The 25,462-nt window shown below is 64.3% G+C and overlaps 1 protein-coding gene across 3 annotated transcripts in view; it reads left to right on the top strand.

The window, feature by feature from the left end:
* The window catches only part of COL18A1 (collagen type XVIII alpha 1 chain), an 85,124-nt gene that overhangs the window by 51,161 nt on the left and 8,501 nt on the right, over positions 1-25,462 (top strand). For all 3 annotated transcript variants that reach the window (XM_070071757.2, XM_070071756.2, XM_070071755.2), the window contains exons 3-24: positions 1,550-1,636; positions 6,957-7,016; positions 10,200-10,329; positions 13,450-13,526; positions 13,768-13,953; positions 14,689-14,715; positions 15,300-15,362; positions 15,448-15,534; positions 15,842-15,895; positions 16,034-16,192; positions 16,941-17,003; positions 17,242-17,268; positions 20,888-21,028; positions 21,425-21,487; positions 22,444-22,470; positions 22,968-23,003; positions 23,464-23,535; positions 23,778-23,813; positions 24,330-24,419; positions 24,701-24,730; positions 24,837-24,863; positions 25,131-25,193. In XM_070071757.2, coding sequence (XP_069927858.2) covers positions 1,550-1,636; positions 6,957-7,016; positions 10,200-10,329; positions 13,450-13,526; positions 13,768-13,953; positions 14,689-14,715; positions 15,300-15,362; positions 15,448-15,534; positions 15,842-15,895; positions 16,034-16,192; positions 16,941-17,003; positions 17,242-17,268; positions 20,888-21,028; positions 21,425-21,487; positions 22,444-22,470; positions 22,968-23,003; positions 23,464-23,535; positions 23,778-23,813; positions 24,330-24,419; positions 24,701-24,730; positions 24,837-24,863; positions 25,131-25,193 — 1,605 coding nt within the window. The remainder of the gene's footprint in view (positions 1-1,549; positions 1,637-6,956; positions 7,017-10,199; positions 10,330-13,449; positions 13,527-13,767; positions 13,954-14,688; positions 14,716-15,299; positions 15,363-15,447; positions 15,535-15,841; positions 15,896-16,033; positions 16,193-16,940; positions 17,004-17,241; positions 17,269-20,887; positions 21,029-21,424; positions 21,488-22,443; positions 22,471-22,967; positions 23,004-23,463; positions 23,536-23,777; positions 23,814-24,329; positions 24,420-24,700; positions 24,731-24,836; positions 24,864-25,130; positions 25,194-25,462) is intronic.

The following is a 25,462-nucleotide window of genomic DNA, read 5'->3' as shown; positions in this document are numbered from 1 at the left end:
ATGACTGTGTGCTCCCACACACATGCACACATGATCACACACACACACACACACACACCTGCACACCCTTCCTGGGCACTGTCCTGCCCACCATGGTGCTTTAGCTCCCAGGACTGCAGGTTGGAGCTGGGCTGTGCGTGGCCATAGCCTGTGCTCCTGTGCTCTCCCTCTGGCCCAGGGGCTCTCCCTGCCCAGACGCACCCGCCCCCTGCTGCACCTGTGCCCGGTCCTCAGGCCCTGCCCCCATGTCCTGTGGGACCTGGGCCACGCTGAGGGAGGTGACAGGTCCGTCCTGGGAGGGCGTGGCCAGATAGGTGAGGATGGAGTGGGGAATGGGATTTGATTGACACAAGGGGCGGGGCTGAGACCTCAGTGGGCGTGCCCAGTGCGCTCCAGCATGGAGGACAGGGCTGTGCAGGTGGCACCCCTGGCCTGGTCCCCTCTGGACTGAGGAGGAGTCCTGGTCCCTGATGCTGCCTCAGGGTACGGCCACCCCCTCCCTCGCAGTGCCACTGCCCGCCAGGCGGGGGCCACCGTGGACACTGATGATGACCTGGATGCCCCCAGGCCAGGGCTGGTCCTCCTGGCTGCACCTCAGAGCTTGCTGGAAACCCTGCCCCTCCCGAGGCTGCAGGGCCAGGGCTGTGAGAGGGCACCGCCCACAGAGCTCGGGACCCCGGCCACGGTTCACCGTGGAGGACCTAGATGGCACCACGCCCCCAGGGTCAGCCCAGGGACAGATGACGGGGGTCTGGCAGGTGTTGCCTCTGTGGCTCCCACGGGCTCAGAGGGCTCTCGGCTCTGTATGACCAGAAACAACCAAAGACGACCGTTGCCCTGTGACGTGAGAATCCCACGAAGTCAGATTCAGCGTCCACAGCTGAGATTCGCTGCAGCAGCCACGCCCGTGGGCTCCGTGTTCCAGGCGAGCACAGAGGAGCCTGGCAGAGAGCCTGAGGCCCCACGCGGCTGGCTGGCCGTCCCCAGCCCACACGCGCCCGCCGTGGGAGTCCCAGAACAGCTCACTCGGGATTGCCGCCGGCAGGCTCTGTTGAGGAAGAACACACGCTGACGCTGGTGCCCCGGATGACAACGTTCAGTAGCAATCCGGAAATACCGGAACAGGCCCAGCGGGAGCCCCTGTCGACAAAGGCACCGGGCCCCTCTTCCCCCTGCAGGGCTGCGGGTGCCGGCAGGCCTCGTGGTGCCCTGGGGGGGCACTGGCCGCAGCTGTCCTGAGACAGGCTCACATCCGGGCCTTCCTTGGCGCTGCACTCCCCTGCCCTGGGCCACAGGGCTCACGAGGTGCCTTGGAGCAGCTGCCCCCTGGGGCCCCGGCCACCCTCTGCCCCAAATGCTGACCCTGAGTGCCCAGGACACTGCCCCCTCCAGGCCCTCGCCGTCTCCCTGATGTGAAGCTTTTGGCCCTGGAGGGAAGCACCCGAGCCTCCTGTGCTCTCTCAGGGCCGGGCGGGGGTGGGGGCGGGGGCGGGGCCAGCACCGGCGGGCTCTGCCGGCATCGCTGGTGACCTCTCCCGTCTGCGTGTAGGGCAGCATCGCGGAGCTGAGGGTGCGTGGGGACCCGCAGCTGAGCACCCTGCACTGCCTGGACGAGGACGACGATGACGATGGCGGGGTGAGTGCCCGGACCCCGGGGGTGGCGCGGAGAAGCCCCAGAGACGCCAGTGCGGGTACCAGGGAGGGGGGGTAGCCCGACCTCTCCGCTGAAAAACACACACAGAACAGGAGTGGGTAAGGGCCGCCAGAGGGTTGTGTGGGGATGTGAGAGTGAGTGTGGTGTGTGTGTGAGTGTGTGATATGTGTGAGTGTGGTATGTGTGAGTATATGTGTGAGTGTGTGTGTGTGGTGTGGGTGTATGTGTATATGAGTGTGTGTGTGAGTGTGGTGTGTATGTGAGAGTGAGTGTGGTGTGTGTGATATGTGTGAGTGTGAGTGTGTGATATGTGTGAGTGTGGTATGTGTGAGTATGTGTGTGTGAGTGTGTGTGTGAGTGTGTGATATGTGTGAGTGTGGTATGTGTGAGTATATGTGTGAGTGTGTGTGTGTGGTGTGGGGGTATGTGTATATGAGTGTGGTGGGTGTGAGTGTGGTGTGTATGTGAGAGTGAGTGGTGTGTGTGATATGTGTGAGTGTGTGTGTGAGTGTGGTATGTGTGAGTGTGTGAGTGAGTGTGTGTGAGTGTGTGTGAGTGTGTGATATGTGTGAGTGTGGTGTGTGTGTGAGTGTGTGTATGTGTGTGTGTGGTGTGGGTGTATGTGTATATGAGTGTGTGTGAGTGTGTGATATGTGTGTGATATGGTGTGAGTGTGAGTGTCTGAGTGTGTGATATGTGTGAGTGTGGTATGTGTGAGTATGTGTGTGTATGTGTGTGTGTGGTGTGGGTGTATGTGTATATGAATGTGTATATGTGTAAGGGCGTGTGTGAATATGTGTGTGTGGTGTGTGTGGGTGTGAGGGTGTGTATGTGGTATGAGTGTATGTGTATATGAGTGTGTATATGTGTGTGTGAGTGTGGTGTGTGTGTATGTGTGTATGTGTGTGTGGTGTGGGTGTATGTGTATATGAATGTGGGCATATGTCTAAGGGTGTATGTGTATATGTGTGTGTGTGGTGTGTGGGTGTGTGTATGTGTGTGTGTGGGTGTATATGTATATGAATGTGTGTATATGTGTAAGGGCGTGTGTGAGTGTGTGTGTGGTGTGTGAGTATGTGTGTGTGTGTGAGGGTGTATATGTGGTGTGGGTGTATGTGTATATGAGTGTATATGTGTGTGTGAGTGTGGTGTGTGTGTATGTGTGTATGTGTGTGTGGTGTGTGAGTATGTGTGTGTGTGAGGGTATGTATGTGGTGTGGGTGTATGTGTAAATGAGTGTGTGTATATGTGTGTGTGAGTGTGGTGTGTGTATGTGTGTGTGTGGTGTGGGTATATGTGTGTGTGTGGTGTGTGAGTATGTGTGTGTGTGTGAGGGTGTGTATGTGGTGTGGGTGTATGTGAGTGTGTGTGTGGTGTGTGTGTATATTTGAGTGTGTGTGAGTGTGTATATGGGTATGTGCTATGAGTGGGTGTATGTAGGTGTATGTAGTGTGTGTGTGGTACGTCTGGTGTGGGTGTGTGGGCATATGGGGGCACTTGGGAGTGTTGCGGGGTGTGGTGTTGTGTGGCATGTACATATGTGGGGATGTGTGGGTGTGTTGTGTGTCATGTATGTGGGGGACGTATGGGCTATGTGTGGCATGTGTTGTATGTGTGGTGCATGTAGTCATATGTGTAGGTGTGGGGGTGGAGGCGTGTGAGTGTGGTTGAGAGTGCAGTGTGGGTGTGGGTATGATGTGTGGTGTCTGTATGGTGTGGCGTGTACATGGTGTGTGTCGCTCCCCGTCTTCATGGAGGAACGACACAGGACCCTGCGCTGTTCTTTTGTCTGCTCGGCCCTCCCCGGGTTTGCTGCTGGTTCTTCCCGGGTTGGCTACTGTCCCTTCCACCTCCGTGGAAGGGCAGTTCCCCCTGGCCACTTTCCCCACTTCCGCAGGGGAGCGGCACACCGCCGGCCGGCTCTCTCGGGGGATGCACAGGTGTTCCTTCAGATAGATGTTCCCCTTAGATGTTCCTGGTGCATGTTGTCTCTCTCCTCCTTTATAGTCCTCTTCCACCAATCCCAACTCGGCTGCCCACACGCCGAGTACGCTGCTCTCCTCCAATCAGGAGCAGGATCAGCTCCTGCAGGTCAGTCAATCAAATTGGCAAGAGGCAGCTGTGTAGAAGCTGTTTCCTCCTCTCCCAGCGCCACATTGTGGGAGAGCAGATGCATAGAATAAGTCTTAATTCCAGTAACTTAGTCTAGTCCGAGTTGCTCCCAGTTGCTCCCCACAGATCCCCCTTTCTTTTTATTTTTGGCGTTGATACGCGCCTGTCTTCGGTGCCCTGCGGCACACACTCTGCTCTGCTTGCTAGAGTTGCCCACAGGTGCTTACAAGCCCTATCAATCAGGCAAACCGAATCCGGGTCCTCTCTTCGCCATGTTGTGAGGAGGTTTTTAGGCGCTGATGCGTGCCTGAGTTCGGTGCCCTGCAGCGCATGCTCTACTCTGCTAGAACTGCCTGCAGGTGCTTACAAGTCCTATCAGGCAGGGGCTGGCGCTGTGGCTCAGCAGGTTGAGCCACTGCCTGCGGTTGCCAGCATCCCATATGGGCGCCAGTTCAAGTCTCAGCTGCCCCACTTCCCATCCAGCTCCCTTCTAACGTGCCTGGGAACACAGTAGACGATGCTTTCAGATGGAGCTCCTGGCTCCTGGCTTCAGTCTGGTTCGGTCCTGGACATTGTGGCCCTTTGAAGAGTGAGCCAATGGATGTGAAGCTCTTTCTCTCTCCTCTCTCTCCCTTCTTCTCTCTCTCTCTCTGTGACTCTTTCAAATAAATAAAAGTTTTTTAAAAAAAAAAAAAAACAAGTCCTATCAGGCAGACCGAATCCAAGCCCTCTCATTGCCGTATTGTGGGGAGACTTATTGGTGTTAATTCGTGCCTGTCTTCGGTGACCTGCGGCGCATAAGCTGCTAGCCGCCCGCAGGTGCTTATCGTCTTACTAATCAGGCAGACCGAATCCAAGCTCTCTCATTGCTGTGTTGTGGGGAGGCCTTTCTCTATTTCTCTATCTCCGGGCATTCCTATTTCTCCTGTTTTACTTCTATCTACCAGCATTCCTATTTCTCTCATTTTACTTCTAAACTTCTGTTTCTCTTATCCCTGCGGCTTCCCGGCGCCCGCCCCGAGGCTGCTTCTCGGCACCTCGCCCCGTGGCAGCTTCTCGGCACCTCGCCCCATGGCAGCTTCACAGCTCTGCGCGGCTTCCTGGTGCCTCGCCCCGCGGCGGCTTCCCGGCTTTGCACTGCTTCAGCCCGCGCTTCTCTCATCTGCGCGGCTCAGCTTCGTGCGCTCCGTGGTCTCCGCGCCCTTCGCGTCCACACCATGGCCTCGCGCTAGCCCCGCATTCCCTATCTATTCACGCCCCGTGTTCTCTCTGCACGCGGCGGCTTCCGTGAGTCACACAGCCCCAGCTCACGTTTCCGCCACTAGTATTCAATCTAAGTTCCCCGGGCTAACCTGGCGAATTCAACCTGGGGCCCACGTCTCTGCCTCTGGTTCCAGATCTTCGCCTTTTGCCCCCTGGGCTGACTTAAAGAGTTCCAAACTGGCTTACGTCTCCACCTCGGCCTGCCCCCCGCGGCTTCAATTTCCCTAACATTTTTCTCTACCCGGTATGTTTCCCTAAGTTTTCTTCCAACAATATTCCTCCCTCATTTCTCCCGGCTTCTCCCCACAGTCCGTATCCAAGTCCAAGCCTCCTCCAGGTTTCACTTTCGCTTTCAATCTCCTAGCTTCCCCGCCATAGTCCGCATCCGAGTCTATGAAAGCTTTCACTTTCGCTTTCAATCCTAACTTCTTTCCCACAGTCCATATCCGAGTCTATGCCTAGGCTTTCGATAGCTTCTTCCGGCACCTTTTCTGTCCGGCTTTTCCCTAGGCTCTTTGCTAGTCTCTCTCTCCGGTATTTTCCTCTCATCTTCCCGTTTCTTCCCTCCTAAGTTTCCTATCCGAGTCACGGCACCATTTGCTGCTCCTCCGCGTGCGGAGGAGCCGCACCGGACCGGACGCTTGTTGTTCCCTTTTTTTACAAGTCCTTTCTATAGTAAAGTAAGAATAAGTAAACAGCAAACTCCCAAAGCAAGAATGAGTAGAGAGAAGTGAGAAAGAACGAAGTAACGAACTTCCCCGCGAACTCTCCAACACACTCTCCAACCAACCCACACCACCATGCCGTCTCTCTCCTCCTATATAGTCCTCTCCACCAATCCCAACTCGGCTGCCCACACGCCGAGTACGCTGCTCTCCTCCAATCAGGAGCGGCTCCTGCAGCTTGTCAAGTTGGTGAGAGGCAGCTGGGTAGAAGCTGTTTCCTCCTCTCCCAGCGCCATATTGTGGGAGAGCAGATGCATAGAATAAGTCTTAATTCCAGTAACTCAGTCCAGTCCGGGTTGCTCCCAGTTGCTCCCCACAGTGTGTGCTGCATGTATATGTGTGGTGTATAGGTTTGTGTGTGGTAAGTGCATGTGTGATATCTGTGTGTGTGATTTGCAGTGTCTGGCATGTGTATGTGTGATGTGATGTGTGGTGTGGAGACGTAAGTACATGTGTGGGGTGTGTGTGCGTGTTAACCCTAGGAGGAAAACCTGCCACATCCCAGCCTCGTGTGGACAGCAGGGGTAAGCAATATTCCTGAAGAAGGTTCCAGGTCACAAAACGCCCCAGCGTGACGTCCAGCCGTCGCCGGTGAGGGTGCGGCCGCAGCCAGCCTGGGTCCACCCTGCGCCGGTCCCGTGTTCTGCTCACGGGTCCGTGACTCTGGTGGCTGGGCAGCGCTCACCCGCTGCTGCTGCTTCTGGGGTGCACAGGTGCCTGCACACGAGGGCCGCTGGAGCTCAGGGCCCTGGGGGCAGGGACCACGCGGCCACGAGGGTTTTTGAGTTCCAGCGCGGTGACGGAGTGCAGGGCCTCCACGAAGCCGGGCAGAGGCTGAGCCTCGAGCGACGCGTGCGCGGGCCCAGTTTTCCCGCAGCAGCGGCCGTGACCGTCGAGTGCGTGGCCTCCCCAGGGCCCCGTGCCCGAGCAGGGCGGCCAGGCCACGGGACAGGTGTGCTCCCCACGGTTCTCTGTGTGGCGCCATGGCCACCCTGGCTCTGAAACGTGACCAGGCTGATGGCCGGGAAGGGGACGCCTGCGTGTCCACCCTGCGGCCCCGCCTCCCCGCTGAGAACTCAGAGGCACAGGGGGGCGGCTGGGCGGCTGCCCCCGCGGGCCGGGGACAAGGCCCTCATCACTGGGCAGCCCTGCCGGGGCCTGGGCCGCGGTCATCTCTTCCTCACTGCCCCTAAACCCTCCAGGCTTCCGGAGACTTCGGGAGTGGACTGGAGGAGAACCGACAGCTGGCCGGGGAGGAGACGGTGAGTCGCCCTCCCCGAGGGTTCCTGGCCGGGGACTGCGCCCCATGGTGGGGCGTGCCCACACAGCCACACGTGTGCACACGCATGTGTGACTCGGGCTCCCACGGTCACGTGGGACGTGCTCAGTCTGAGGATGACTTGGCTGCTTCCGGTGAGAACGGAAGTGAGGTTCTGAGGAGACCTCGGCGTCCCTCAGGCCACCCAAGGACGCCTGGAGGGCCCTGCCGGCGAGCCTCGTGCCCCGCGTCTGGTGCGAGGGCTCGTGCTGGGGCCAGGGGGCTGGGGGATGCTGAGCTCCCACGGTGGACGGTCACTCGACCCGCCGACCCTAGGAGGGCTGGGACCCCCTGACCTTTCCGCTGGTGTGAGGAGGGCCAGGAAGGAGGAGGAACGAGGAGACGCACAGTAGCCCCCGGGACACCATGTGCGGGACATTGGCCCTGTAGTGGCCAGGACCCTGGTCAGCACCCTCAGCGGCCCCTCGGCCTCTTCCTCCCAGACGCGCGCTGGGCTGGGGACTCGGGGAGGCAGAGGTGCCCGGAACACAGCGGTGGCTGTCTGTGCCAGGCCGGCTGAGCGGCCCAGGATGACCCCCAGCAGGTGCAGCCCTGCTCACACCCACCCGCCAGGCCCTGCCTGCCCCAGCCCGGCCCCTGCCCCACCTGGGCAGCCCCTGCAGTAACGCAACCCGCAGGCAGCTCCAAGGAGCTTCTCCAAGGGGCCAGCTGGCTGCACCTGCATTGTCCCTGGGTCACTCCTCACAGGGGTCTCAATCTCCAGTGTGCCCGGGTCACTCCTCACAGGGGTCTCAGTCTCCAGTGTCCCGGGGTCACTCCTCACAGGGGTCGCAGTCTCCAGTGTGCCCGGGTCACTCCTCACAGGGGTCTCAGTCTCCAGTGTCCCCGGGTCACTCCTCACAGGGGTCGCAGTCTCCAGTGTCCCGGGGTCACTCCTCACAGGGGTCGCAGTCTCCAGTGTGCCCGGGTCACTCCTCACAGGGGTCACAGTCTCCAGTGTCCCCGGGTCACTCCTCACAGGGGTCTCAGTCTCCAGTGTCCCCGGGTCACTCCTCACAGGGGTCACAGTCTCCAGTGTGCCCGGGTCACTCCTCACAGGGGTCTCAGTCTCCAGTGTCCCCGGGTCACTCCTCACAGGGGTCACAGTCTCCAGTGTGCCCGGGTCACTCCTCACAGGGGTCGCAGTCTCCAGTGTGCCCGGGTCACTCCTCACAGGGGTCGCAGTCTCCAGTGTGCCCGGGTCACTCCTCACAGGGGTCTCAGTCTCCAGTGTCCCCGGGTCACTCCTCACAGGGGTCTCAGTCTCCAGTGTGCCCGGGTCACTCCTCACAGGGGTCTCAGTCTCCAGTGTCCCCGGGTCACTCCTCACAGGGGTCGCAGTCTCCAGTGTGCCCGGGTCACTCCTCACAGGGGTCTCAGTCTCCAGTGTCCCCGGGTCACTCCTCACAGGGGTCGCAGTCTCCAGTGTGCCCGGGTCACTCCTCACAGGGGTCTCAGTCTCCAGTGTCCCCGGGTCACTCCTCACAGGGGTCTCAGTCTCCAGTGTCCCCGGGTCACTCCTCACAGGGGTCGCAGTCTCCAGTGTGCCCGGGTCACTCCTCACAGGGGTCTCAGTCTCCAGTGTCCCCGGGTCACTCCTCACAGGGGTCGCAGTCTCCAGTGTGCCCGGGTCACTCCTCACAGGGGTCTCAGTCTCCAGTGTCCCCGGGTCACTCCTCACAGGGGTCGCAGTCTCCAGTGTGCCCGGGTCACTCCTCACAGGGGTCTCAGTCTCCAGTGTCCCCGGGTCACTCCTCACAGGGGTCGCAGTCTCCAGTGTGCCCGGGTCACTCCTCACAGGGGTCGCAGTCTCCAGTGTCCCCGGGTCACTCCTCACAGGGGTCTCAGTCTCCAGTGTGCCCGGGTCACTCCTCACAGGGGTCTCAGTCTCCAGTGTCCCCGGGTCACTCCTCACAGGGGTCGCAGTCTCCAGTGTGCCCGGGTCACTCCTCACAGGGGTTGCAGTCTCCAGTGTGCCCGGGTCACTCCTCACAGGGGTCGCAGTCTCCAGTGTCCCCGGGTCACTCCTCACAGGGGTCTCAGTCTCCAGTGTCCCCGGGTCACTCCTCACAGGGGTCGCAGTCTCCAGTGTGCCCGGGTCACTCCTCACAGGGGTCGCAGTCTCCAGTGTCCCCGGGTCACTCCTCACAGGGGTCGCAGTCTCCAGTGTGCCCGGGTCACTCCTCACAGGGGTCGCAGTCTCCAGTGTCCCCGGGTCACTCCTCACAGGGGTCTCAGTCTCCAGTGTGCCCGGGTCACTCCTCACAGGGGTCGCAGTCTCCAGTGTGCCCGGGTCACTCCTCACAGGGGTCGCAGTCTCCAGTGTGCCCGGGTCACTCCTCACAGGGGTCGCAGTCTCCAGTGTGCCCGGGTCACTCCTCACAGGGGTCGCAGTCTCCAGTGTCCCCGGGTCACTCCTCACAGGGGTCACAGTCTCCAGTGTCCCCGGGTCACTGCACGGAGTAGCTGTGCAGAAGGAAGCCTCTGTCCCGGGCTGGTGTGGACCCCCGTCTCCGCTCTGTACCCTGGGCTGGATCGCCCACATGGCTGGCTGTGGCATCGGCCCCTGGAAGGGTGGCCATTTCTGTCTGCCTGGACCACACTCTCACCGACACACAGGACGTTACGGGGCACAGCCACACATGTGTCGGGCGGCAGGTCCCTGCCCACCCATCTGAATGCCCCCTTGGGTTTCCAGAGCAGGGCAGCCTCACTTGTGGGGAACGGGGGGGTCACAGGACATCAGTGTGAGCAAGGGCTAAGGGATGGGGGTCACAGGTCACCAGTGCGGGCGGGGGCTAAGGGATGGGATCCAGGGCTGTGATCCTCACCGGGTGCACGTGTGTTTCATGAGGAGACTCCCACAGGAGTCCCTGGTGCCTCAGACCCACCCTCTGTGTCCCCAGCCTCTGGAAGGGGCCCGGCCAGGCCCTGAGGAGGCCTCAGGCCTCGGCCAGTTGGGGATGCACAGTCAGGGCGGGGCGGGCAGGGCTGCCCCGGGGGGCTGCAGCACACAGCCGGCTGCTCCCAGCTGTTCTCAGGCCTGGGGTTTGCTCAGCGCGGCAGCACCTGCTCGGGGTGCGGGGCTCACAGAACCATGGAGCTGCTTTCCCCTCTCGTCCTGCAGGGCGCACCCCGAACACCCAGCCTCCCTGAGCAGCCCCCGGTCACTTCTCCTCCCTTGGCTGGAGGCAGCAGCATAGAAGATTCCAGAACTGAAGAAACTGAGGAAGAAACCACGGTGGCCTCCTTAGGAGGTAGAGCTCTGCTGTGCGTGCGTGTGTAGTATGCATATGGAGTGTATGTGTGTGGTGTGAGTGAGGCGCGTGTCTGCTTTGTGCAGCATGCATGTGTGTGCATGTGCTGTGCTGTGGGTTCAGTGTGGCGGGGTGAGTGCTGGCTCCTGGCCGAGGCTCAGGAGAGGTGAGCCTGCGGCCCCTCTGCCCCTCCTGGCAGGGGTGTGGCCCCAGCGCTGCTGAGAGATGGCTCCTCCCACTACCAGGGCCAGCAGGGTCCTGGGGCTGGGAGCAGACCCTGAGGGAGGCAGCTTTGGAACAGTAGAGCGCACAGGGCGGGGCACGTCAGGGCTGCAGGCTGCTGGAGGGGGCTGCGTGGTCCTTGTGTGTCCCCTGTCCCCTGCTGACCTCGTGGTCCTGCGAGGACCTAGCTGTGTCAGCTGGGCTGCACCACTGGGGCGTAAGAGACTTTGGTGGCCGTGCCCATGTGGCGTCCTCACCCCCTCAGGCACCCCTTACTTAGGGCATCCTTGATTCTCTAGCGATGCCTTTGCAGTTTTAAATGTTGCCAGAGACTCGATTTTGCCTTGAGTACTGCTGGGACACCAAGTGCAGAGAGAGCCCGGGCGCCCTCTTGTGGCCAAGGCGTGGCTGCAGCACCATCTGCTTCAGGGCCGTCCAGCCAGGTGGAGCAGTGCAGCCGGGGCGGGGCTGTGGGCCACAGCTGTGGGGGTGTGGCTCCTGTGTCCCCCAGAGTTGCGAGGGCCATGAATGTGCAGTCCTGGGAGGTGACCTCCCTGCTGCTTGGCCAGTCCACGTGCAGCCACGGAGCTGAGCCCACAGACACTGTCGACGTCAGCCACAGAGCTCAGCTCACGGATTATCCGAGTGCCTACCCAGTCCAGGCTGCGGCTCTGTGCCTGCCAGGGGGCTGCACTTGGGAAGTGGGGAGACTTCCAGGTCCCCTGCACACGTGGCGATTTCAGCACCAGGTAACCACTGTTCCCTACTGGGTCAGGGGTGCATAAGTGAGGCACAGGAGGTTGTGGAGGCCAGTCTCCAGGGCCCCCAGGTCACTCCTCCCAGGTCACAGCCCCAGGGCCCCCAGGTCACTCCTTCCAGGGTCACAGCCCCTCTGTCCCCAGGTCACTCCTCCCAGGTCACAGCCCCTCTGTCCCCAGGTCACTCCTCCCAGGGTCACAGCTCCACTGTCCCCAGGTCACTCCTTCCAGGGTCACAGCCCCTCTGTCCCCAGGTCACTCCTCCCAGGTCACAGCCCCAGGGTCCCCAGGTCACTCCTCCCAGGTCACAGCCCCAGGGCCCCCAGGTCACTCCTCCCAGGTCACAGCCCCTCTGTCCCCAGGTCACTCCTCCCAGGTCACAGCCCCAGGGCCCCCAGGTCACTCCTCCCAGGTCACAGCCCCTCTGTCCCCAGGTCACTCCTCCCAGGTCACAGCCCAGGGCCCCCAGGTCACTCCTCCCAGGTCACAGCCCCTCTGTCCCCAGGTCACTCCTCCCAGGTCACAGCCCCAGGGTCCCCAGGTCACTCCTCCCAGGTCACAGCCCCTCTGTCCCCAGGTCACTCCTCCCAGGTCACAGCCCCAGGGCCCCCAGGTCACTCCTCCCAGGTCACAGCCCCAGGGCCCCCAGGTCACTCCTCCCAGGTCACAGCCCCTCTGTCCCCAGGTCACTCCTCCCAGGTCACAGCCCCAGGGTCCCCAGGTCACTCCTCCCAGGTCACAGCTCCAGGGCCCCCAGGTCACTCCTCCCAGGTCACAGCCCCAGGGCCCCCAGGTCACTCCTCCCAGGTCACAGCCCCTCTGTCCCCAGGTCACTCCTCCCAGGGTCACAGCTCCACTGTCCCCAGGTCACTCCTCCCAGGTCACAGCCCCCTGTCCCCAGGTCACTCCTCCCAGGTCACAGCCCCAGGGTCCCCAGGTCACTCCTCCCAGGTCACAGCCCCCTGTCCCCAGGTCACTCCTCCCAGGTCACAGCCCCAGGGTCCCCAGGTCACTCCTCCCAGGTCACAGCCCCCTGTCCCCAGGTCACTCCTCCCAGGTCACAGCCCCAGGGTCCCCAGGTCACTCCTCCCAGGTCACAGCCCCCTGTCCCCAGGTCACTCCTCCCAGGTCACAGCCCCAGGGTCCCCAGGTCACTCCTCCCAGGTCACAGCCCCCTGTCCCCAGGTCACTCCTCCCAGGTCACAGTCCCAGGGTCCCCAGGTCACTCCTCCCAGGTCACAGCCCCTCTGTCCCCAGGTCACTCCTCCCAGGTCACAGTCCCAGGGTCCCCAGGTCACTCCTCCCAGGTCACAGCCCCAGGGCCCCCAGGTCACTCCTCCCAGGGTCACAGCTCCGGGTCCCCCTTCTCACAGCGAGGCACCTTCTGGTGGGGGAGTCTTTCGGCCCTGTCCATGGTGCTGCCTGAGTCCGTCTCGGAGGCCGCCTGGCGGGAGGGAGGAAGCAGAGGCAGCGGCAGCGCCCGCCCGGCCTGGCCATGCCGCCCCGGGTCCTGGCATGTGCCGCTGACTTTATTTCTGTGAATCTGAAACCCATTCTTGGCTGTAGAGCTGCTCCCCACAGGCAGGGCGAGGATAGAGTCCCGGGCTCTCACGAGGACCACAGCTTGCTGACCGCAGTTGTCCATCGCAGCGCCGCACGCAGCCCTGGGTCGGCGCCCTGCTCACCCGCAGGGCCTGGGCCGCCGCTCAGGTCATCCTCAGGGCAGCACTGGTGGTGGCCAGCGGGGCCATGGGGTTGTAGAGGACCTGCCGGCTCCCAGGAGAAGCATGATGGCGGCGGGGGTGGGGGGAGGTTCCAGTACACACATGAGCCCTCCGGCGGCTCCACTAAGAAGGCAGGGAAGTGCGTGTGACGTGTGTAAGTGTGAATGTGTGTGATGAGCGCGGTGTGTTTGTGATGTGTGAGGAGTCTGACACGTGTGTCGTGTGCATGTGTGACATGTGAGTGCGGTATGCCAGTGGGGTGAGTGTGGCGTGGACATGCGTGTGTGACATCAGTTCTAAACTGCCCTCCCCTGCGCTGAGCGACTCCCCCGGGGCACCCAGCAAAGCCTTGGGGGGGGGGGAGCGCGGAGCCTGGGCTGCTGGGGGCCGACAGTGACGCCTCTGCCTCTTCCCAGCTCAGCCCCTTCCTGGCTCAGATGTGGCTTCCGCGGGAGAGGAGGATGTCCAGAGCCCCGGGGGACCCCTGGCAAAGGTGAGGCCGCCTCCCCACGACCGCCCACGGGGACCCCAGAGCCCTCAGGGCTTGTCCTCCACTCACCGTGACCCCCACCAGCTTAGGCCTCCTTCTTCGTGCCCCGCCCCTGCTCCCAGCACGCAGAGCTCTGCCCGGCACCGCATTCCCCACGGAGGGCCCTGCACTGCCCGCTGCCCGTTCTCCCCGCTGAGTGACCGGGGATGGGGCCCCAGCCTTGCCTTCTGTCCTTCGTCTCTAGGGAGGCCAGAAGGGGCAGAAGGGGGAGCCGGGAGCCCGGGGCCTGCCTGGCCCAGCCGGGCCTCAGGGTCCCGCAGGCCCAGCGGTTCAGGGACCGGAGGCACTGCCAGTTCCGGGGGCACAGGGGCCGCCTGGGCCTCCAGGTCCGCCAGGGAAGGATGGTGCCCCAGGAAGGGACGGTGAGCCGGTGAGTACCCCTGCCCCTGGCCTGGGGGCCTGGCTGGGGTGGGTGTGGATGTGGAAAACCAGGGCCTGTACTGTACTGGGGGCTTGCAGGAGGGGGTGCTGTCCTGGGGGGTCCCAGCTGTGCAGGAGGGGGTGCTGTCCTGGGGCTGTGCAGGAGGGGGCACTGTCCTGGGGCTGTGCAGGAGGGGGCGCTGTCCTGGGGCTGTGCAGGAGGGGGCGCTGTCCTGGGGGTCCTGGCTGTGCAGGAGGGGGTGCTGTCCTGGGGGTCCTGGCTGTGCAGGAGGGGCGCTGTCCTGGGGCTGTGCAGGAGGGGATGCTGTCCTGGGGCTTGCAGGAGGGGTGCTGTCCTGGGGCTGTGCAGGAGGGGTTGCTGTCCTGGGGGTCCTGGCTGTGCAGGAGGGGCGCTGTCCTGGGGCTATGCAGGAGGGGGTGCTGTCCTGGGGCTGTGCAGGAGGGGTGCTGTCCTGGGGCTGTGCAGGAGGGGGCGCTGTCCTGGGGCTGTGCAGGAGGGGTGCTGTCCTGGGGCTGTGCAGGAGGGGTGCTGTCCTGGGGCTGTGCAGGAGGGGCGCTGTCCTGGGGCTGTGCAGGAGGGGGTGCTGTCCTGGGGGTCCCGGCTGTGCAGGAGGGGTGCTGTCCTGGGGCTGTGCAGGAGGGGTCGCTCCGCCATTCAGGTGCAGGGCGGGGGCAGGGTGGTGTAATTCCAGGGACTGAAGGCTCTGTGTCTTGCACTTCTCAGGGCGACCCTGGTGAAGATGGAAAACCCGTAAGTGTGCCCTCCCCCGAGCTGGAGTCTCCCGGGGGGGGGGGGGGCTGGAGGGCAGAGAGGGTCCTTGTGATGGGGGAGGGGCGTGCGTGGAAAGGGGCTTCAGAGGTACGTTTATCCTGGAGCAAACTTGTTTGCCGTCCACGCAGTTTCTCTCCTGTGGCAACAACACACAAACGCGTGGTGCAGCCCCACACGGAGTGCTCACACTCACACGCGTGACCCCTGCAAAACAGCGCAGGCCGTGTTCAGGGCCGCCTCCCTTTACCCCAGTGGCAGCCACGTGGGCACCCTCTGTCCACAGTAGCACAGCACACGCACACACCACACATGGAATAGACCAGACAGCCGCTCTCCTGCGGGGCTGGCATTGGTTTGCTTGGGCCTCCTGTTGCAATGGGCGTGCCACACAGAGCGGTGGGTGCCTCTGCAGTGGGGAGGGGTCTCCTCCCACCTGGCTCTGCTGCAGGGTCCTGCGGTGCTCTCCCGGTTGCCTGGGCCTCCCTGGTGGGCCCGGCTCCATCTCTGCGCCGCCTGCGTGGGACCCGTGCTTGGCCCCGACAGCTTCTGTCCTTGTCTTCCAGGGTGAAGCTGGGCCCCAAGGCTTCCCCGGGACCCCAGGAGACGTGGGCCCCAAGGGTGAGAAGGTGAGTGTGGGCGTCCGTGTGGTGCCACCGGAGTGTGCCATGGGGCTGTGCGCCCTCTGAGTGACAGGCGTGTCTTGTATTCCAGGGGGACCCTGGGGTCGGGCCAAGAGGACCCCCAGGGCCTCAGGGGCCTCCGGGGCCACCAGGACCCCCCTTCAGACACGACAAGCTGGTGAGTCCTACCTTGGCCGCCTCCAGGAGGTCCTGGGGTCCCAGGAGCAACCCCCCCCCCAGAGAGGAGGACCAGCCCTGTCCTTGAGGGCCTGGGGGGATGGGAGCCTCCCCCGCTGTGCCTGGGAGCTCTGGGGGCTGGCAGAGGCTCTGCTCCTGCAGTGAACACCTCAGGGGGCGGGGCCGGGCTGGGGCGTGGCGGGGGCGGGCTGGGGGCGTGGCTGGGGCAGGGCCAGGGGGCGGGGCTGGGGCGGGGCTGGGAGAGGCCTGGCCTCTGTCTCCGCCTCAGGCCTCCACCTGCCCTTCAGACCTTCATCGACATGGAGGGATCCGGCTTCGGGGGTGACCCAGAGACCCTCAGAGTGAGTGTCGGCAGGGTGGGCGCTGCCCCACATCCCCAAGGCCCCCCAGCATGAGACCTCAGCAGGGACCCGGTGGGGCTGGGGTTGAGCGGGGAAGGCCTGTGCATGCTGTGACCATCTGTGTCTCCCCATGTCCAGGGCCCGCGTGGCTTCCCCGGGCCCCCCGGCCCCCCGGGTGTCCCAGGCCTGCCGGGTGAGCCGGGCCGCTTCGGCCTGAACAGCTCGCACGCGCCAGGGCCTGCCGGTCTCCCTGGAGTGCCTGGGCGGGATGGGCCCCCCGGCGTTCCCGGCCCCCAGGTGAGTGCTGTCTCCCCCACTGGGCAGGGGCCTCTCCCCCACACCGCCCTGCCCCCCCTGAGTCTGGGGGGCGAGCCTGAGGGGCAGCCGTGCTTCTGGGGTGAGCGGTCCTCACGGTGGGCAGGAGGAGCCCGCGTGGCCGACTCGCCCTCCACAAGGAGCCTCCCTCCGGCACCGGATGTCCCTGTCGTGGCTGGGTCCCGTGAGCCAGCTCCGATGGCCTGGCCTCTCCCTCCACCGCGGGCCGTGGGCGTATGATTGAGGGAAACACAGCTGCCTCCCTGGGGGTGCGTGCCCACGTCAGGGACGGCCCACGATCCGTGAACCACCCACAAACGTGGGCTCAGCCCTGGGGCCTGCACACGTGTGTGCAGTGCAGCCCAGCCCTGCGGCAGCTCCTCGGGACAGAGAGCGCGGTACCAGGCTGCCTCTCAGAGTGAGGTCAGGAGACCCTGAGGGAGCCTGTGGCCGCCCACCCATGGCAGGGGTCTTGCGGCCCCTCCACCCCCATTTGACTGACAACAAAAAACCCAAAAAGCAAAAGAGAAACCAAGGAGAGGGAAGTGGAAGACCGGAGCTGGGCTCGTTTTTGGACAGCGTGGGCAGGGTCTCCCGTGGGCGGGGTCTCCCGTGGGCGGGGTCTGCCGTGGGCCATTCCGTGTCCAGCTTTCTCGGGAGTCTGAGAGGCCAGGCAATGAGCCACAGAGCACACAGGAGTGAGGGACCCACCATCTGCATTTCCCTGCAGGGCCCCCCAGGCACCCCAGGAAAAGACGGGCAGCCAGGACCGGCGGGACAGAAAGGCAGCCCCGTAAGTCACTGCCCACGCCGGGGCCGGAAGCTGGAGCCATGCTGGCGCGAGGCTGGGCTGAGGGCGGCCGTGGGGCCTGGGGGAGTTCAGAGCCCTGGGTGGGGTCTCCGCCGTGACTTGGAAAGCGATTTCGAGTCTGATTTTGGTCCCATCTTGGGGTGCTCTGAAGAGGCCAGTGTGGGGGCCCCGGCAGCCTGGCTGGGTCCTGACCTCACCGCGACCCTCCCTCTCCCCACAGGGTGACGTGGGCGCCCCAGGACCCAAGGTACGAACCAAGGCCTCCTGCTGCTCTCAAGTCCTCCCGGGGTAGGCGCTCCTGCTTGGTGGACATGCCCCAGGCAGGAGCGCGGCCCCGCGGTCAGCCAGCCCTGCTCCCAGCGCTGACCGGGACCCCACCCCGTTTGTCCCAGCACAGGAGGGAGCCAGGCTGCCTGGGCCCAGGGTGGTCCTGAGCTGGGCTCCCAGCATCCTCAGGGCCCTGGGCTGCAGGCCGCCCAGCAGGAAGCTCCAGGCGCAGGCCCCTGTCCCCGATGGGCCCAGGTCCTCTTGGGGAAGCATGGGGTCGGGGCTGCGGCCTGGCCTGACCTCTGGGGTCACGGTCCTGCTAGGAGCCCCGCACTCAGCTCCTCCTGGGCCTGCTTAGTGGGAGGGGCTCAGGGGATGAGGCCCTGGGAAGGGGGAAGGGGCTGCCTCCCCGTGTGCCCTGGCAGATTCCCAAGCACAGATGGTCCTGAGAGCCACCCCAGGGTCCCAGCCCCTGCCAGGGGGACGGCCCACCTGGGTTACGTCCAGGACACGGGCCTCCCCTCCTCGGGCAGGGCTGGGTGGGCAGCTGGAACCTTCCCCAGTGAGTCTGCAGACTCGGGCCTGGGGGCTTCGGGGGAGGGGGATGCCAGGGGTTACAAGAGGTGGCCGAGGAGTTCAGGACTGGAAGAAAAGGGGGGGTGCTGGAGCTTTCTGGGCTTTTTTCCTTAAAAGATGGGTTTAAGGTAAATACACATGCAGGCACACACACACGCAGATGTACACAAGTACATGCATGCACACGAACACGTGTGTGGACACACATGTGCACACACACACACACGCACGTTCCAGGATACCTAAGGGAAGTGTCTTGAGGGGTTTGAAAGGCAACAGAAAGCCAAGAGTGGGAGGTGACGAGGTGTGGAAGACGAGGGTGGGACACGGTGTGGGGGAGGAGGTGGGAGACGAGGGTGGGACACGGTGTGGGGGAGGAGGTGGGAGATGAGGGTGGGACACGGTGTGGGGGAGGAGGTGGGAGATGAGGGTGGGACACGGTGTGGGGGAGGAGGTGGGAGACGAGGGTGGGACACGGTGTGGGGGAGGAGGTGGGAGACGAGGGTGGGACACGGTGTGGGGGAGGAGGTGGGAGAAGGGTGGGACACGGTGTGGGGGAGGAGGTGGGAGACGAGGGTGGGACACGGTGTGGGGGAGCAGGTGGGAGACGAGGGTGGCACACGGTGTCGGGGAGGAGGTGGGAGACGAGGGTGGGACACGGTGTGGGGGAGGAGGTGGGAGAAGGGTGGGACACGGTGTGGGGGAGGAGGTGGGAGATGAGGGTGGGACACGGTGTGGGGGGAGGAGGAGGTGGGAGAAGGGTGGGACACGGTGTGGGGGAGGAGGTGGGAGATGAGGGTGGCACACGGTGTGGGGGAGGAGGTGGGAGACGAGGGTGGGACACGGTGTGGGGGAGGAGGTGGGAGACGAGGGTGGGACACGGTGTGGGGGAGGAGGTGGGAGACGAGGGTGGGACACGGTGTGGGGGAGGAGGTGGGAGACGAGGGTGGGACACGGTGTGGGGGAGGAGGTGGGAGACGAGGGTGGGACACGGTGTGGGGGAGGAGGTGGGAGATGAGGGTGGGACACGGTGTGGGGGGAGGAGGAGGTGGGAGAAGGGTGGGACACGGTGTGGGGGAGGAGGTGGGAGACGAGGGTGGGACACGGTGTGGGGGAGGAGGTGGGAGACGAGGGTGGGACACGGTGTGGGGGAGGAGGTGGGAGACGAGGGTGGGACACGGTGTGGGGGAGGAGGTGGGAGATGAGGGTGGCACACGGTGTGGGGGAGCAGGTGGGAGATGAGGGTGGGACACGGTGTGGGGGAGGAGGTGGGAGACGAGGGTGGGACACGGTGTGGGGGGAGGAGGTGGGAGATGAGGGTGGGACACGGTGTGGGGGGAGGAGGAGGTGGGAGAAGGGTGGGACACGGTGTGGGGGAGGAGGTGGGAGACGAGGGTGGCACACGGTGTGGGGGAGCAGGTGGGAGATGAGGGTGGGACACGGTGTGGGGGAGGAGGTGGGAGACGAGGGTGGCACGTGGTGTGGGGGAGGAGGTGGGAGACGAGGGTGGGACACGGTGTGGGGGAGGAGGTGGTGGGAGACGAGGGTGGGACACGGTGTGGGGGAGGAGGTGGGAGACGAGGGTGGGACATGGTGTGGGGGAGGAGGTGGGAGACGAGGGTGGGACACGGTGTGGGGGAGGAGGTGGGAGACGAGGGTGGCACGTGGTGTAGGCCTGAGCAGTGGCTTCCGTATCTGGAGATGCTGATGCCCACGGAAGACAGGTCGACCCCACGTGCCATGAGGGGGATCCCAGACCCCAAAGCGGAGTCAGAAACTGAGTGAAAAATGGGGAAGGATGGGTTAGAAAGATGCACATTCCTTTATAAGCTTTTTAAAGGTCAAAAATAGGTGAATTTTTAATAAGAGAGAGCTGTGCAAAATACCAAGATAAACATGACACAAAGGTGTGAGACACGGAGTTTAAAACCCAGAGAGTGAAACATAGGGTCCCGATAAAATTAGACCTTGTTTAAAGTAGGTCTAACGTTCAGAATGTTCACTGTGCAAAAGACAAGACTTCCAGTGGGGTTCATGTGGGGTCCACAGTGGAGTTAATACCGGTGAGTGGGGTTCACACACAGGGTTCAGAGTGGGGGTCACACACGGGGTTCACACATATTGGGGTCCACAGTGGAGTTAATGCACAGTGAGTGGGGTTCACACAGTAAGTGGGTTAACATGACAGGAAGTGGTCCCTGGAGGCTGGGAGCAGGAAGGAGGTAGGGGCCGCGGCAACCCTGGTGAGGGTCTGAGATCTTGGCCTACAGGGAGTGGTGGGTCAGCAGGTCACACTCGGGGTGTCCCCCACTTCTGCCTTCCACTGTCTCCCAAGACCAGCAGAGGACTGTGGGTATCGTTGGCAGAGGAGGGGCCAGGGCTGGGGAGGTTGAGTGGCCTGGGGTGAGGGAAACTGGGCCGAGCCAGCAGCTGACCCCTGGGGCTGACCCCGTGCGTAGCCAAGCCCTCGGGCCGGGCCTTCCTGTCATGCCCCAAGTCCCCCATCCCCCTCCCTGCTCACACCCCAAGCCCCTGAGCCCCCGCCCTGCTTCCCACACCGGGCGCCCTGGCCCCTGCTTCGCTCACGCTCTGAGCGTCCACCAAACCCACCCACTCAGGCGGTGGCCAGAGCCGCCCTCAGCTGCCTCTCCTCTCTCCTCCCTGCCTCACCCCTTCCAGCTGCCCGCCCTTCCTCACCTGCTCCACCTGCTCCTGGCTGCCCGGTGCGCGCCGGCCGGGGCCTTGGCCGGAGGTAACGCGGCGTGTTGTGCAGCATGCTGGTGTGGTGCACGCATCCCCCGGACCCCCGCACAGGCTCGCGCCTCTGTGGCCCCCGTGTGGTGGTCAGGGCTTCGTGGTGGAGAGCGAGCCCCATGCAGCCTCAGCTCTGCAGGCCGTTCAGTGCTTGGGCCTTGGATTTTCAGAGGCGTCCTGAGAACACGGCCGTGGCTGCATCCGGTGCATGGCCAGCTGGGCAGCCGGAGCCTGAGGGCAGTTATGACCTCCTCTCTCCTCCCATGCAGGGAAGCAAGGGGGACCCTGGCCCCGTGGGCTTCCCCGGCGAGAGTGGCGTAGCAGGAGCCCCTGGGCCAGCTGGACCCCAAGGACCTCCCGGGCCCCCGGGCCCCCCCGGGCCACCAGGACCAGGACTTGCTGCTGGATTTGTGAGTCTCCTCCCCACCCCCCAGACCCCAGAAAGCCTGGTCTGCCGCCCCGTGCTGCCTCCCCACCCCGGCGTCCCACCAGAGGGCACATGGGTACCAGCCCTGCTGTGGGTGCAGGACAGGCTGGCCTGGAGCTGGACGTGGGCCTACACCCCGCTGCCCAGGGATGCTCCCGAGACCACACGCCTGGGCCATCCCCACCACGTACATGACGGCAAGGCTGCTGGGGGGCGGGGGGACCTGGTGAGCCGCACCCCAGCTCGTGCTCAGACCACGAGCAGTACGGAGTGGCAGGATGGGTGTCCGCAGGCCGGGGTCCCAGCCTCAGCCTGCATAGGGCAGCTGCTTCCCTCGGGGAGGAGCGCAGGCCAAGTGCCCCTCGTCTGTCTCCCCCAGGAGGACATGGAAGGCTCGGGGGGACCCTTTTGGCCGACGGCCCGAGGCACTGAAAGGCTGCAGGTACGTACGCCCAGGGCCTGGGCAGAGGGGGGCCTGTGACTGTTAGGACGTCCCAGGAGGTCAACCTGGTCTCTGAAGTGGGGGCACCGTGGCGGCAGGGTCAGGGGCCCTGCACCATCAGTGTGTCCTGTGGCTCTGTGTGCAGACGCAGCACATGCGCGGCCTGACAGGTTTGTGGAAGGCGCTCGTCTTCATTCTGTCTTCGTGAGGCTTTTGGGGACCCTGGTGTTTGGGCAGAGGCGTGGCGGAGCGGGCATGGGTGGTGGAGCTCCCATCTGTCCTGCTGGCAGCGAGGCCCTGCGGGAGAGCAGATGTCAGCGTGGCCCGTGCTTGGACACGGCATGTGTGCGGCCAGCTCCAGGGGCACGTGGGAGCACACACCCACAGCTTTGAACCCCAGCATCCTGGTCCCGTCAGCGACTCAGCTGCTGAGGGTGTGGGATCGGGTGGCTTCCTTGCTTGGAGAACTTGAACGCTGATACAAGCCGTAGCCAGCCAGGGGGTCTCACACCTGGCCCAGCGCTTTCTCCACCTCTGCACCAAACCTGCTGCAGCCAGCACTGAGGTGGGCAAAGAACGAGGCCCCTGGACCAGGGTGGGACGATCTGGGCCGGAACCCCACACCAGCACCAAGGGCAGCGCCCGTGGATCAGCCACATCACCCGTGGATCAGCCACATCACCCTGGGGGCACCCAGCAGCACACCCGCCGTGCAGCGGCCTTGGGTGTCCAGTGAGGTGCACGTCCTGTGTTTGGGTCGGGCTCGTGGGCGACTCCGCGGACGGACCCCGTACCCTGCTTGTGGAATTCCAGGCTGCGCTGGCTCCCTCGGGGAAACCTGGGTTTCCTCCTGTGCCCAGTGGGGCTGTGACTCCGCGGAGGGCTGATTTTCTCGTGGGATACAGTGCCTTCCAGCGGGGCTGGTTGCGCTAACACCTCGTTCCTCTGTCTGGCAGGGACCACCTGGACCCCCAGGACTCAAGGTCAGTGAGCGAGACGCCCGGTCTCCTTGGTTTTTGAGCAAGGGAGTAGCACAGTGCATCCTGGGAGTTGTGTGAAATCAAAGCATGGTGGGAGGACCACACCTAGCCCTTAGCTGGGGGTGGGGCTGCGCCCCCTCTTCCAGCGTGAATCATGGGCTCTAGGCAGGGGATGCACCCCGAGCTCTCTGTGGCCCATGCCACCCCCCCAGGCAAGTGGACCAGGGCGGGAGGACCACCCAGGACTCTGCCACTGGGCGCGAGCTCGGGCCTCTGGCCCGCGGGGTCTGACTCTGGTCCAGGCAGTGTCTCCAGCGGCCCCTGGGGCGGCACAGACCCCTCGGGGGTGTCGAAAGCCGAGGTCTCAGAGGGTGCTTGGCAGCTGGGAGATGGCTGAAGTGCCGGCTTCTCAGAGCAGCACCTGTCTCAGCGGTCACACCCCAGACCCCAGCACCTCTGCTCAGGCCACGCCACGCTCCTCACAGTCTCCATCCATCTAGGGGGACCCTGGAACGGCTGGGACACCTGGAGCCAAGGTAAGCACCTGTGTCAGGCTTGGGACATGGGATCCTGGGGGAGGGGCAGACAGGGCCCCAGCACAGGCCGAAGCCCCTCCGAGCCCCCATAAAGGGTCCCCCATAAAGGGGACGCCAGTGGGCCCCAGGGGCCGGCCCTGGGCACAGAGGGTCAGGTCCACCCGCTCTGGGTGGGATCCATCACATCCTCACTCTTTTCTCGACCTGCCTGTGTCGGGTGATTCCCAGAGCGCCCCCAGCTCCCCCAGGCCTGCTGAGTCCTGAGTGAATCACTCGGGTGCACCTGGCTGCCCAGGCCACCTCTGGCCCCTCTCCCACCTCTCCCCGTCCGTCACCTGCCCACAGGCCCCAGCAGGCTGAGCCAGGGACCAGCAGAAACCTGGGCCGTGGTCACGACCGTGGACACCAGGGCTGCTTCCTGGGGCCACGCCGCTGACGCGGGTTCCTGTGTCTGTTCCAGGGAGAAGTTGGAGCTGACGGAGCCCCCGGCTTCCCAGGCCTTCCTGGGAGAGAGGGTGCTGCTGGGCCCCCGGTGAGCGGCTGCAGTGAGGCCTGAGACCCCGGAAGGACCACATGAGGAGGAACCTGGGGTCTCCCGAGCCTGTGCCCGCCCAGGGAGCGGAACTGGAGTCAGGCCAGGGACCCCAGTGGCCGCCTCCCCACGCCATCCCTTCCCCGCCCACCTCCACTTTTCCTTTCAAAGCCGTCCCTGGGTCTGGGGTCTCCCAGGAGGGGGCTCCGTCTCCATTTCTGACAAACCACTTCTGTCTGCAGGGACCCAAAGGAGAAAAGGGGAGTCAAGGAGAAAAAGTGAGTGGGGGGCTGGGGGAGGGGGGCTGGGGGCAGAGACGGGGAGAGAGTGTGGGGGCCTGGGGGGAGTGGGGGCTAGAGGGGAGAGTAGGGGGCTAGAGGGGAGTTGGGGTCTGGAGGGAGATTGTAGGGGGAGAGGAAGGGGGGCTGGAGGGGAGGGGGCTGGGGAGAGAGTAGGGGGAGGGGAGGAGGATGGGGGGGAGAGGCGGCTGGAGAGGGTGTGAGTTCGGGGAGCGTTGGAGGGAGTGTGAACATCCTGGGGGTGACTGGATGGGACGTCCCTGCGTGGCTAGGCCTCAGGGTGCTCCCCTCGGGTCCACACCCTGCCTGCCACCCGCCACCACCCACCACCACTCAGAGCCTGGCACCGAGACCAGCGGCGGCTCCAGGCTAGGGTGCAGCATGAGGGGGTGGTCCCTGATGGGAGCGAGGGTCTGCTGGGTGCCGTAGCGGCCTCCCCACTGCGGGCTCTGGGGCTGGGCCAGAGCAGCGGTGACCAAGTGCCTTGTCTTCCAGGGAGACCCAGGGAAGGACGGAGTGGGGCAGCCCGGCCTGCCCGGGCCCCCTGGACCCCCGGGGCCTGTGGTCTACGTGTCGCAGCAAGATGTAAGGGCATGGGCTGGGCACCGAGGCGGGGGCGTCCCTCGACCACGCAGCCCCCGGGGGCACGGGCAGCCTGACTGCTGGCTTCATCCCAAGAGGCTACCACACGCCACCTCTTGGGGACACTGCGTGGTGTCCTGAGCTCGTGGCCCTCAGGAAGTGGCTCCGCCGCCACCTGCTGGGACCTCCCCTGGCCACTGCTTTGTGGATGTCAGGCAGCAGGACTTGGGTCGGTTTTAAACTTGATTTTCTCTTCCTTTCTGCTGTGTTTTTTCTGCCGTTAGGGAGCAGTGGTGAGCGGGCCGGGACCGGAGGTGCGTGCCCCTGCTCCCGAGACACCCGGGGTCGGGCGGCTGGGCAGTGCCTGGTGCTCCCCGAGGGCCCAGCGGCCCCAGACTGACGCCGTCCCTCTTTCCACAGGGCCGCCCAGGCTTTGCAGGCTTCCCTGTAAGTAGCTGCGCTCCGAGCAGTGGGGTGGCTGGGAGAGGTCTCTGTCCCCACAGGGCAGCCACGTGAAGCTGTGCAGGGCTTGACGGCGGGACGTTGCTGGGCGCCCCGGGCTCAGCAGAAGCTGGGAGTCCAGCTGGGGTCTCCCGTGGGGCGCAGCCCTGCGCTGCGACTGGTCAAGACCTGTAGGCCAGGGTGTTACCAGGAAGCACCCCAAGGAGGGTGTGCGATCACCAGGCCCCTCAGCCTACCTGGTCTCCACTGCAGGGACCTGCTGGGCCGAAAGGTGACCTGGGCTCCAAAGGCGAGCAAGGCCTCCCGGGACCCAAGGTGAGTGCTGGGCGGGCGGGCTCACAGCCTCCCCGCTGCACGCGCAGCTGAAACCCCAGGGGACCCGAGGCACACCAGTCCCCATCTGTCCTGGCCCCCGGACCTGTCACTCGCACGGAGCCGTGACCGGAGCAGGTGACCGTCCCACCGGGCCTGTGCCTGTCTTCACCAGGACCCAGCCTCGAGGCCCTGGTCACAGGGGCCCCTTGGGAGGGGCAAGGACCCCCATTTCTGTCTCCAGGGTCCTGTGGGGGGCCCTTCGTGGGAGG

The sequence above is a fragment of the Oryctolagus cuniculus genome, chromosome 4 (genome assembly GCF_051225735.1).
Source record: "Oryctolagus cuniculus isolate XC-2025 breed Fujian yellow rabbit chromosome 4, ASM5122573v1, whole genome shotgun sequence".
Classification (NCBI taxonomy): domain Eukaryota; kingdom Metazoa; phylum Chordata; class Mammalia; order Lagomorpha; family Leporidae; genus Oryctolagus; species Oryctolagus cuniculus.
The sequence above is the reverse complement of the archived record's forward strand: the minus strand, read 5'-3'. Positions and strand labels throughout refer to the sequence as shown.